Here is a 13,251-nt window from a genome sequence, read left to right on the forward strand (position 1 = left end):
TCCCAGAAATAATAAAAATGTACACATTCATACTTGATTAAAAATTTAAGAACTACAATTTTAATCCAATTGATGTAACAATTATTACCATTGAATAAGATGTACAATGTAGAAAGCTGTACAGTCAAACATTTCAAAACTTTAATTCAGTACATAAATTTTATAACACTGTTCATTTGTACATATGAATATACACCCGTACATGTATATGAAAAATGGATCCCAGAAATATAGTATTCCTGTAAACATATAAAAACACACTAATGTTAGTGAAACTTAAGTGTTTTGGTCAAAGATCCACTTTCTTGTCAGGATTTCCTGATTTCTTTGTGGTAGCATTCCTCCTCAAAACACCTCACAACCTTGTTAAGTCAGTTCCTGCCACTGTATAGAGAACCTCCGAGGCCAGCTATTGGTTCTTGTCTACCAAAGTGTACCTGCCCAGGTGATCAGATATTGTTATCACCCGTCAAATCCGCTGTCCCAGTCCCCACCCTCCTCTGGGTCCAACATGTCCTACAATACAAGGACAGTGATGTGGAAATAAACCCAACTTCTTAATGACATAACAATTGCATGCAATTTAAAATGGAAAGATGAAATCTACATTTAACTCAAAATTTGTGTCTGTACTAGATGTAAATGAAAGAGTTTAGGTGATAACATAACAAGCTGAGGATATGGTAATAGGCATTTCAAATACATGCACAATTTATAATATACATTAGGACTGCCTTGCCTCAAGATCATTGGAAAGTTAATATCTTTTATAAAACAAGTACCGTTTACCCTTGGGGTTTATTTCACATACTGCAATTATTTTTTTTTTTGGGGGGGGGGGGGGGGGGGGGGAATGAGACAATTCTTTGTTTTTTTTGCTCCTTGACAAGACATTTTTTGAAATTTTCAAAGCATCAGCAGAACCTTTATATATTAAACCTTGTAACGTTTTAACAAATGGTGTTGAAATAATTATTTACATTTAAATGTATTTTATTTAGAATAAAGCTTACTCAGTCTGGTAATTGTAAAGTCAAATTTACTCAGTCTGGTAATTGTAAAGTAAAATTTACTCAGTCTGGTAATTGTAAAGTAAAATTTACTCAGTCTGGTAAATGTAAAGTAAAATGTCTCTTACCGGGATCTCTTTTGGTTCAAAATCTTCCCCATATTGAATGGCTGTGTCTATCTGAATAAGTACATCATTGATAGTATCCTCATCACTGATGTCCATTGGTAGAAACTTCACCAAACTATAGTCATCTATCTGTAATAAAATAAAGAAACAAAGTATGAAACATGAACATCAAAGTTCAATTTTACCAAGAAACTTCCCCCTTTTACACCAAATTCAAAGACAGAGACCAGTTTTATTTCTTCCCTTCATTACTTGCCATTTTTGCAATTGAGCTATTTAGCTTCTTAAACTTTTGACTCAATCTGCTGTCATCAAACTCCTCTGCCAGTAGTACGGGTAGTTCTGGCTCCAAGTATCTGAAAGATATATGTTAACAAAATGACTCAAAATGAAACACTGCCAGGACAGGAACCAACCTTCTATCAATTTGATGTGTTGAACTTAATTTTCAGCCGATACACACACACACGACTCTGATTTTTAGATAGAAACAACTCTCTCTCTCTCTCTCTCTCTCTCTCTCTCTCTCTCTCTCTCTCTCTCTCTCTCTCTCTCTCTCTCTCTCTCTCTCTCTCTCTCAGATCACAGGAAACCTATTTTCCAAGTAAATGTGCTTGATATTTTACTTTTTAATAACTTTAGGACCAAACATAGAGGTGGGACAGACAAGTTTATTTTCACTAAGAAAATTTATGTCAGTATGTATGGTACATATATTTGCAAGACTGATAGTGTGTTTCTGTTGATTAAGTATTACATTTCATTTTTAACTAAACTATAACAAGAATAGAATTCCTGGGTCCCCCGCCGGTCAAGCTGTCTAGTATTGAGTCCATCGACCAAGGCTGATTTTGGAACTTGACCAAGGTATTAGTGGTATAAACATTTAGTATAAATTTAATGAAAATCCGTCAAAATTTGTAGGCATGAGAGCGCTTACAAGGTCAATTTTTGGATAAAACGGAGTCATTATTGCGGTCAAAGTCCCATAACTCCAACAAAAAGTATCGACCAATGCTGATTTTCGAACTTGACCAAGGTAATAGAGGTATAAACATTTGGTATATATCTAATGAAAATCCATCAAAATTTGTAGGCATGAGAGCGCTTACAAGGTCAATTTTTGGATAAAACAGAGTCATTATTGCGGTCAAAGTCTCATAACTCCAACAAAAAGTATCGACCAATGCTGATTTTCGAACTTGACCAAGGTAATAGTGGTATATACATTTTGTATAAATTTAATGAAAATCTGTCAAAATTTGTAGGCATGAGAGCGCTTTCAAAAAAGTGTGACGGACGGACACACGGACGCACGGACGGACGCCCGGCATTTCTATGTCCCCGCACCGCGTTGCGGCGGGGGACAACAAATATATCCTAACCTTTCAAGCTCTTTTTTGGCCTTTTTACTAAGTAGATCTATTTTTGTCATGACATTCACATGGGGGATTTCAAGGTTCACCATTGTGGATAAAGCTGTAAGAATTCCTGATATGAACTTGGATGGCTCAATCATAAACTGAGAGTCCACTAAAAATACACCACAAATTCGGAAGTCCCATTTCTGTAGAGTTTCAACAAGCTGTCGCATCACAGGGATATGTGTGTATAATTCAATCTGACCTACAACCAAAGCGATGCTGTCATGAATAATCATCATCGGAACCCACAGGTTTTCTATCCGTAATGTAACAGATAGAAAACCTGTGGGTTCCTACAATGTGAAAAATAAAAATATCAATAATGAATATGACGTTTTTGATTTTACTTGAAAAACACTCATTTACACTGCAGAGCTCTGTGTATGTATAGACATTTACTTCTTCTACATGTAACTGTGTTTAGTTAAAAGCCATCAAGAGTCTACAACACTAAGGCAAATGGGATGAGGTAAAAATGAATATACCTGGACAGTCAAATATAATGTAGTCATCTTCAACTTCTTCCAGTTGTTCTTGTAGCCAGTCAAAATTTTGTGCTAAGTATCTTTAAACAAATTGAGATTGGTAAATAACAACTATATATTAATAGTTAATACATGGACAGTAATAATTGATCTTGAAAAACTAAGCTGACTTTTAATATGGCAGACTTACTCCATACAGAACACAAGACCCCCATTTGGACCAAATCTCAAAGACTCATCCTCCATGGCATCATCTAAGTGTATGAGTTCTCGAATATCTATGAAATATAAACACATGTACACTGTACAAGTTAATTTCATCTATCCTTCAATGTATAGTATTCTTGAGAACTCAGACCTTTTTTCAGTGGGTTTTTTTTTTTATTGGGTGTGTAGGGGGGGGGGGGGGGGGCGGGGGTTACCAAAATTATTTAGATAGAATAAGTTGCAACTAGTACTACAAGCATAGTTAAAAAGAGATATCACTGATCTTCATAAGCCATTCAAATTAGGGATTCCAATGGATTTAATATTCATATTTCTAAATGCAGCAAATGCATCTTATACTAGTAACCCTTTTTTTTTTCTTTTTTTTTTTTACTAAAGGTCAATATAAATTGCAATAATCTAAATTCATGTATTGAAATCTTCATCAATAAGAAAGCTGTATTGCAAAACCTTAACATTATTCTATTATAAAATAAATCTTCCCAGTAAAAAGGGCATGAAGAAGAAAGTATAGAAAGCATTTACGGGGTATATTTATTACAATTAATAGTTATAAGTTTTTATACTTTTGGAACTTACGATGACTCGATGGTTGTAGAGATTTTTAAACTGTATTAGTCTGAGGAAAATACCTAAAAGCTAAAATGTACAGTCTTTTTCTTTATAAAATAATAGTTTATTACCAAGCCAATTATATCTTAAAAGTTTATGTAAAGCTAATGGTTACTTCTTTTTTTTTTTACTATCCAGCCTTTTTAATCACTGGGAACACACAGTCAGTCCTTCATGCCTCATACACTTTCTTACGTTGATTTTATTGACAAATCAAAAATTAAAATTACTTAAAGTTAGATTTCAGTTTCAACATCTTCGGACACCCACAGGTTATTGCATCTTTTTATTTATCACCGTATACCGTTTGGAAGAAAGCTATTAGTCTGTTACATCCCTTAAACGCTGATAGAAGTATGTAACATACCAGAAAGAACAGGATAATCAAAGTACTCGGCTGCAGGGTCCAGGTTCACCACATGGATTGTTCTCTTCAACATTTCAGCATGCTTTACCATGTTACTGCAGTAGGTTGACTAAAAGCAAATAGAGAGAAAAAAAACCAGTTGATCACATGCATTTTACAAAAAGATTTTTTTGTAATTTGATACAAAAAGGGCTGAATTGCAGAATTTAGTGCTTGCATGAAACAAGGAACCTAGCACCATGCATTGAAAAAACCAAACAGGGAACAGCACATTAAAACTTACAGTATTCCTTTCACACAACTTGCCATCCCACTAACAAAATTTACACACTCTTCATTAAGCTAACCTAATTTACACAACAGAGAGTCAAACTAACACTTCACACAATTTATGGTGTGTGGTGTTAATTTTAATGTTTTAGAACAATAGCATGTTGTGTGACAGTATGCTGTATAACAAAGCATTGGCTAGTTTGGTGAAGATTTGTTAGCATGACAGTTGATTATATAAAGTGGTTTTAAAGCATTGCTGCAGTACATGAAGTTGTATTGGTGCAATGGCATATCAGGTGACATCACAATGGTAATTTTCGTGAGTTTTTTTTTAGCATGACAGCATGTGCATGTTGTGTGACAGCCTATGTTGTGTTGTGATGCATTTTATAAACTGCAAACTTGTGTCAGTGCTATGGCTAATCTCAGTGAGATTCGTCAAGACTGAAAATTTTCGACAGACGTCTCTCTTTCGGAGATGTCCGTCAAAAATTTTCAGTCTTGACGAATGCAATGGCGTGTAGAGTGACAGCATGAAGGCATTATGGTTTTCCCAAATTGCTGTTGAGCTTTTGCAATTGATCCTATCTGTACACAATTACTAGTCGAATTAACCAAGTGTCAATTACAGTAAGCACAGCCCATCGGTTTGAAGCGCCAGCAAGCACTGCGACAATGCCTGGGCAAAGAAAAAAATTGAACTATTGCTCCCTCTGAAGTATATCAGAATCGTACTAACAATACCTGGTAAACTGCAAATGGATACTAATGTCACGTTTTCTTGAGAATACGTAACAAAGTATTTTAAGAACATCATTCATTTAAAAAGATGTTGAAATATTTAGCTGATTAAAATAAACAACGCTGTAATTCATTATGAAAAATATGCACCTGTGTGTATTTAAATCAAATGCGTTCGCCCAACAGTCGCATCGTAAAACAGATTACAACACCTGTACAATCTTCATTGGTGGCGATTTTACCAGGTACCGAGTTATCTAGTTTTCCATGGGCCGAAATCAAGCACACAATATCTGGCTGTTTTGTTGTGTTTATCTTACCTTACCACTACCTGCTGGGCCCATAACAAGCTGTCCATATCGCGGCATGATGATCCAAGTTAGTTTATAAGAATTCGATGTCACTTTCGATCCTACTATGATTACTAAAAAGATAGCTTCATCAAGCGCATAGCTGATCAAGTTAAAGTCTCTGTCGCTTGTGTAAGTTATAATGAATAAAAATTCATTTTCCAACAGAGGTTAAAAAACTAAATTCATATTTATTACATAACTCTTATTGATGTAGTTTAATATTGAATTTGTTATCTATATGGCCTATGTTTCTGATGCCCATATTGTGAGTGATATTTATTTTTTCATTGATATTAGCGGACCTATGCGGAAGAAGGTGGAACAGGGATATTGACGGGTTTGACAGGGAAACAAATATTTTTATTGAGACTTGACAGAAACTAATTATGCCGGTATGTTACATTTGATAATATGTATTTGATAAAAGTAATAAAGAACATGTTAACTTATGATTTGTCCTTACTTTCAGGCCTATCACTCAAAGTTCACAGAACCTCCTAAACTGGTAGGAAATATGGCTTTGATGCCTTTAAGAACCACTTACAAAGGTCCTGCTCCAAGAGATGGTAAGGATATATTTTGACTTTGTTAAATCGAATGAAATATTTCAATATCCTCTATGTTTAATTTGTTAAGTAATGGATTTACTGTATTATTTTTTCAGCATCAGATTTTGATATTATCGACGAGGCTATTTATTACTTCAAAGCAAACATCTTCTTCAGGAATTATGAAATAAAGGTAAGAGCTAAATGCTTGACTTTGTATAATATGTTTATTTAATTAACTATTATATCAATTTGTCCACAATGAAATGATAAATAGTTCAACTGAGTTTAGAGGGGTTTTTTTGCTACTGTACAGTACAAATGAATTTTCTGCACACCAGTACAACCAATTTCTAATTTTTATCACAGTCTAAAACAAGTGTCTCTGTTGAAAAAGATATGTTTCTTCCCCCTTGCCAGCAAAGGGGCATCCAAGCAGTATTGACAATTAATTCAATATAGTCAAAAGAAAACAAAATTGATTGTCTTTCAATTAAAAAAAAAAACTATCACTGAACAGCTATAGCTTGAAAACTCTAATTTTTTTTTTAAAATTATGTTACCTTTTAAATAACTATGGGCGTGAAAATTATTCAGCAGAATTTCAACATTAAGTGCAGATTTCGAAGTTGAAATATCCATGATATTGCTGCTCATCTTGTCAGTGAATAACAAATCTAACTTGGATCCAGTATGGATGGCCCTCACTATTTTTGCTCAAAGTAATGCATCCACTGACAATCCTGACTGATTGTCAAAGTTCTGATCAACTTTTTTAGTAGAATAGGCATGTCTTTATATTGGTTATTTAAATATTTTGTATTTCAGAGTCAACACACAAAACACAAATTTACTTCCTTTTTATACCAAGATAGGGTTGTTACAAACATGTTAATTTAAAGTAAGATGTTTTTTCTAAAATAGTAAATATACAGTGAAACAATTTGCAAACTTTTTAGATTTCATTAGGATTTAAATTGCTGATAGCTAGAATCTGATTGGTAGAATGTTTTATTTTTTAAAACAAATTCTTTGCATATGCTAGTACTTGTATTTGATATGTACTTAATATATCCTCAAAAACATTAAGGTAAAAGATTGCAACTTTTCATTAATAACATCTGTTACATTATTTTCTTGTTCCTTGTGTCATGAGGCATCAAATGGTATGCAGGTCAAGATTGTAAGGGGTGGTCCCTGAAGCAGGAAGAGCTCAAATATATTGAAAACTGTTGAGTTCCCCACCCTTTAACCATAGATATTCTTATTCCTTGTTTCATAGGGCATTCAATATGGTATGTAGGTCATGCCACCTGGGGACATCATGACTTTCGAGTAATCAAAGATTGTATTTTATTTGTATGTTAATTCATGTGGGTCATCCATTCTCAATTGATGGCCCTGCTTAGTATGGTAGACTTTATAATTGCATAGATTATATAATGACAAAGATGTTTATTTATTAAAATGCATGTCTTTCAAAATATGCTGACATTTTATCAATTGAATATGCACTTATACGTGCTATTACAAGCTGCATATATTTAACATTACCTCCCTTTAGAGGAATGTCTTAATCCAAATATATGTGCAAGCTACATACATTGAATAATCATGCTAAGAACAAACTTCTCATAATGTAAACTTAAATTGAGTGGTGTTGCAAGATATGAAATCAGCATTGACAACTGTAATTAATTGTTGCCTGATTTCTTGTCACAGATCAATATAGTATGGATATTTCATCAACGCCTCATTACATGTAGTTGCATTGATCTACAATAAATGAATTGTTTTTTTCAGAGTGAAGCTGATAGAACTCTCATATACATTACCTTGTACATCACAGAATGTCTCAAAAAGTTACAAAAGGTAATAAATCTCAACAATGATTGGATTTATTGTTTTAATAGAGGGTTATCATTTTGTTATGAGATCTATAATTTTATGAAGTTAATTTCATCCAGCTAAAAGGGCACAGTCATATTTTTATGGCGTCGAGCAAAGCTCGAAAGCCATCTAGGGATCGTACGTCCGGAAGTTGCCATTTTTAGGAGCCAAACAACTCAAATGAGTGCAAAGTTTTCTTATGTGTTTGAAGAAAAATAGATGACATACTTCAAATTCGAGCAGAACTGTACGTCTACAAAACAAGTTCGCAGATTTGAAATGGTTGCTGTTTTTAAAAATGTTCACATTTTATTGAAAACAATATGTCTCAGTTTCAGCGGATGAATACACTAGCACCGAGACACATGCGATAGCTGGGCTTACCATACTCAGTTTGGTTATGAAATGTACCAGCCTGCAAAATAGATTATTTTGTATCCATATCGAAAATTGACAATGCACAAATGTTTGATCTTGTAGAAACAAAACTTCCTAATCGAGCGATAAGTACATCTACAACCAAAAGTTTTTTTAAACCAACTAGTGAACTACTTTCACTTTGTAAACAACGTGAATGGGTGCTTTCTTTTATCTACCCCTGATCTTTTTGTCCCGTGTCATTTGGACCCTTGTGAATTTTAGATGAAATTGATAATAAGAGACGGAGTGGTTATCAGCAGTATACAATATATAGAATTAAACACAATCATAATTTTAATATTTATTTCCATATGAATAAAAAAAAACTTTTAAAAACTTTTAACTCCTTAGATATTTCTACAAACTTAAATTTTCAATTGAAATTCAAAACTTTTTAAGAATTAGGTGAGCAAATTTGTAATGAATTGTAATTTTATTAGTTATGTGATAAAAAACATTTTCTATTTTTTTTTTAAAGTTGACTAATGTATTTTTTTTTTTATTTTTTTTTTTAAAAAAGTTAAAATTGATTTACTGATAATTTATGAAAAAAAATACCAGCTTTTGAACTTGGTCATTTTTTGGCAAAATATTGCATATAGGGTACCCTCATTGTACAGATAAGTCCTCCCACAGTTTTCAAGATAGGAAGTTGTTCTTTTGCAGATCAATTAAACATATAATAGAGGTATGCATATTGCTAGGATTTTGATTTTTCGATAATTTATGAAAAAATACCACCTTTTGAACTTAGTCATTTTTTGGCAAAATATTGCATATAGGGTACCCTCATTGTACGGATAAATCCTCCTACAGTTCTCAAGATAGGAAATATTTCTTTTGCAGATCAGTTATACATTTATCAGAGGTGTGCATATTGCTAAGATTTTGGTTACTGATAATTTATGAAAAAAATACCAGCTTTTGAATTTAGTCATTTTTTGGCAAAATATTGTATATAGTGTACCCTCATTGTACGGATAACTCCTCCTACAGTTTTTAAGATAAGAAGTTGTTCTTATGCAGATCAATTATACATATATCAGAGGTGTACATATTGCTAGAATTTTGATAACTAATAATTTGTGAAAAAAATAGTAGCTTTTGAAGTTAGTCAATTTTCATAAAAATATTGCATATAGGGTAACCTCATTGTATGGATAACTATTCCAAAAATATTATAGATAAAAAGTTGTTCTTTTGCAGATTAATTGTACATGTATCAGAGGTGTGCATATTTCAAGGATTTTTATTTCTGATTATTTATGGAAAAAATACCAGCTTTTGAACTAAGTGTTTTTTAGCAAAATATTGCATATGGGGTACTCCATCTCACTGGATATGGGTTGACTTGGATTATGGATACAGTTCGCATATAAAAAGAAAACCCGGTTTGCTGTCACATTGACAGCTTTTCACTTGTTTAAAAAATTATTTAGGTTTTTACTCTTCAAATTTACTTTAACTCGACGCCATTGTGGCCCTTCAGGCCTTTGATTTTTTAATTTAAGTATGTGAATGACAATATCATACCTATTACAAATTGGAAGTGAAAATTTACATTCCAAAATGATTTACTGTTATTTGATAAAATTCATTTCTTTATCGAAACTTCAAACAGATTAAAGTAAGCCTTTTAAACTAGTACATGTGTACCATAAATATAATATATATCAAAATGGGTAACATTGACTTTATTCATCTTCATTTTTTTTGTTGTACAGTTGTATTTGTTCTTCCCTCTTAAGCTTTTAATCTGTGTTTGTCCTAAAAATGCTATCAATTATTTGTTTCTTTTCATTCTTTCTTCTCTTCCCCTAAATTTTTTTTCCTAGCAATTAATCTGTACCCGTTACTTTTCTGTTGTTTTTTTTAAAATTTGTTGTTGTATCTTTGTTTCCAACATTATTTATAATATTAATTTATTGTACAAAATTCAGATGTTAGTATATTCTAGGTAAAAAATATATAATGGCCGGTAATACATGTACATGTATTTATATATATACCTTCAGTTGAGGATAGGAGAGGACATAATTATATAGGTGTTTTACCTGCTGTTCTTTCCCATTCAGTGTATATATATATATATAAACTTAAATAAAATACTTCTTAAATTAAATAGTCATGATTTGAGCTAAAAATTTTCAAATTTAATCTTTCCATTTTACTAAACTATTCCAACTGCTTGTCTAGAATTTTATTTTAATATTAAGCATCAGTAAAAAGCAAAAAAAGTTAATACAAAAAACTCTAGGCTCTGTATCACAATTGTAACTGTACAGTTAACATGCAAGTGTTCGTGAAGCTGTGAACATTGTAATTGAAAAATAAAAGTTAATCTTTCTTTGATACAGTGCCACCTATAAACCTGAGAACTGAAAAATTATTGCCTATTTTTTTTTCTATTAGTGTTCCACAAAATCTGCTGGCAGTAAAGAAATGTACACATTAGGTTTGATTAATTTCCCTATTCCTGGAGAGCCGAAGTTTCCTCTTAATGCAATGTTTACAAAGCCAGCCAACAGGGCAGAGGAAGGTGAGATCATGTTGTGTACATACTTTTGACGTAAATTTAAGTTTGATTGTTATTGCTCAGTTTGTGTGGATTTTCTTGCTGCTCCCCTGGTATTGAATTTACACCCAAAGTTATTATGATAAACAATTTTTTCATTATTTTATTTTTATTTACGGTACACAAAAACCTGTTTAAAAAATTGTCACGATCTAAAAATTGTCTCCCATTTAAGTAATTCCAAAGTATATTATTTGATACATACTCACAAATGTTAGGGTATACTAGCATTGATTTGCCTAAAAAATGCTATTGCTACTACCGGTAAACATGACTTGAATCAAGTCAATAAATTGTTCAAAACATGAACTTGTGTAAGCACAATTTCTCTATGACTAAATGGTCTTATTTCAATACCAGATACCATGAGAAACTACCTCCTACAGATAAGACAAGAAACAGGCTTGAGAATGGTAGAGAAGGTGTTCGAGCAAGACGATAAGCCAAGCAAGGTATGGATAAATTTTAGTCTGAGAGATAACAGCTAAATTGTTATTTCAAACACAAGTTGAGTATTAAAACATTAAACAAGGAAAAAGGTTTTTAGAATTATGTCCCAATATTTTGTTATTTTGCAGTGGTGGCTGTGTTTTGCCAAAAGAAAGTTTATGGAGAAAAGTCTCTCCTCCCCTGGAATGTGAATCAAGAGACTTGTTATCCAGTAACTGGATTTATTGATATGAATAAAATGAAATCTTTTTAATTTGTACATGTATGAATGTGTGTATGGTTCCCTTCAGAGTTAGCAAAAAGTATAAACATTGTATATTTCACAATATTCATCCCATACATCTTTCAGTTAATGTATCATTGTTCTTTGTCAAACTTGAAGTCATGAGTATTTAAAAGTGATGCATGAATAATATTGTAATAAAATATTTGATAACATATACACATACTACTTTTTTATGTTTTGCTCATTTTTAACTGAATTCTTTTAATTCCATGTATAGTACATGTACTTGCCAAGTTTCATCAACATTTATGAGCATGTAAAGTGGCCCTACCTTGTCATGAAGACACCCAAATCCATGGACAGTGCTCCTACTTTTAAATGTGATGTAATGAACATTTGATAAACTCATAACAATAATATTTTAAGAATTGAATAATGATGAAAGCACATTGTATTTTATGAATTGCACACTTTCCTCAAAGATTATGAAGACTGATCTCTGCCTTGTGCGATGGTCAAGTAATATATGAAAGGGTAAAAAGGGTTTTTTTTGGTTAAATCTTAGCTATCCAAGCAGCAGAACCATATTTTATCCAAACATGGCACAAGGTAATTATTAGGGCTCCAATCTGCAGGTGACCGATTGTGATCAGTCTGTCCATTCATCTGTCTGTTCGTCTGAGATTTCATTGTTTGGAGCATATCTTCTTTCCCCTTAAAAGCCCGATCTGGCTCATGCATAGGTCACAGATGATTTATGTGAAAAATCCTTGTCAGGACCATATATTCTCTAACATTGGTCTAATCTGGCTCAAACTTAACTCAGAGTGCCTTTGAGCTTTGACCTGGAATGCATGAAGTTTTAGTTGAAGGGTTCAACGTCTTTTCAGATCATGCCAAAAAAGTAAACTCTCTCGTATGGCTCAGTCTTCACATAAACAAATTAAAGCATATTTAAACAATTTAAAATCTAATATATTTTAGGACACTTGGATTAATTGTAATATCACAAATTGTAGTTCTTGTGCAGCAGATTTATAAACATTTTCCCTATATACTTCTACGTTACACTTGGAACCCCTCTTGGGGACCCAGTTTTAGTCCTGAGGTCACAAATTTAACAATTTAGAATTTATACTATCTGAGGAAGCTGCAAGGTAATCTCACAAATTGTAGCATAGTGGTTTTTGAGAAGATTTATAAACATTTTCCCTATATATTTCTATGTAAACTTAGCCCCTCTTGGGGGGGGCCTAGTATTAGTCCAGGGGTCACAATTCTAACAATTTAAAATCTTCACTATATACATGATTGTATACAAGCTTTGGTGTAAGAATTGGCATTTCCGGTGCAGTGGTTTTTCAGATTTACACCCTATTTTTATTGTTCAGTAATTCTTTCCCTTTTAAAAAAGGAATTTGCTCTTTCTTTTAACAATTGAGAATCCCCTTCCCATAAGGATGCTTTGTACAAAGTTTGGTTAAATATGCCCCAGTGGTTATACAGAAAAAGTAAAAAATG

The 13,251-nt window shown here is 32.6% G+C and overlaps 2 protein-coding genes across 4 annotated transcripts; one reads left to right on the forward strand and one right to left on the reverse strand.

The window, feature by feature from the left end:
- Positions 1–30: 30 nt before the first annotated feature.
- LOC128188064 (GPN-loop GTPase 3-like) lies at positions 31–5,737 on the reverse strand. Of its 2 annotated transcripts, none has more exons than XM_052858853.1 (8): positions 5,589–5,737; positions 4,255–4,363; positions 3,238–3,325; positions 3,048–3,127; positions 2,524–2,764; positions 1,395–1,494; positions 1,139–1,267; positions 31–516 (listed from the first exon to the last, which is right to left on the reverse strand). In XM_052858853.1, exons 1-8 carry the CDS (start codon positions 5,634–5,636, stop codon positions 463–465), a joined length of 849 nt encoding a protein of 282 aa, XP_052714813.1. In that variant the 5' UTR covers positions 5,637–5,737; the 3' UTR covers positions 31–462. The 2 variants fall into 2 exon arrangements, with proteins under 2 accessions (XP_052714813.1, XP_052714814.1); XM_052858854.1 differs by lacking the exon at positions 5,589–5,737 and adding an exon at positions 5,419–5,559.
- A 181-nt stretch (positions 5,738–5,918) lies between these two features.
- LOC128188065 (actin-related protein 2/3 complex subunit 3-like) lies at positions 5,919–11,946 on the forward strand. 2 transcript variants are annotated; one of them, XM_052858857.1, is made up of 7 exons: positions 5,919–6,013; positions 6,091–6,187; positions 6,286–6,362; positions 7,973–8,041; positions 10,892–11,018; positions 11,415–11,506; positions 11,633–11,946. In XM_052858857.1, exons 1-7 carry the CDS (start codon positions 6,008–6,010, stop codon positions 11,693–11,695), a joined length of 531 nt encoding a protein of 176 aa, XP_052714817.1. In that variant the 5' UTR covers positions 5,919–6,007; the 3' UTR covers positions 11,696–11,946. The 2 variants fall into 2 exon arrangements, with proteins under 2 accessions (XP_052714817.1, XP_052714815.1); XM_052858855.1 differs by lacking the exon at positions 5,919–6,013 and having other exon boundaries at positions 6,070–6,187.
- Positions 11,947–13,251: the final 1,305 nt, after the last annotated feature.

The sequence above is a fragment of the Crassostrea angulata genome, chromosome 6 (assembly GCF_025612915.1).
Source record: "Crassostrea angulata isolate pt1a10 chromosome 6, ASM2561291v2, whole genome shotgun sequence".
NCBI lineage: Eukaryota > Metazoa > Mollusca > Bivalvia > Ostreida > Ostreidae > Magallana > Magallana angulata.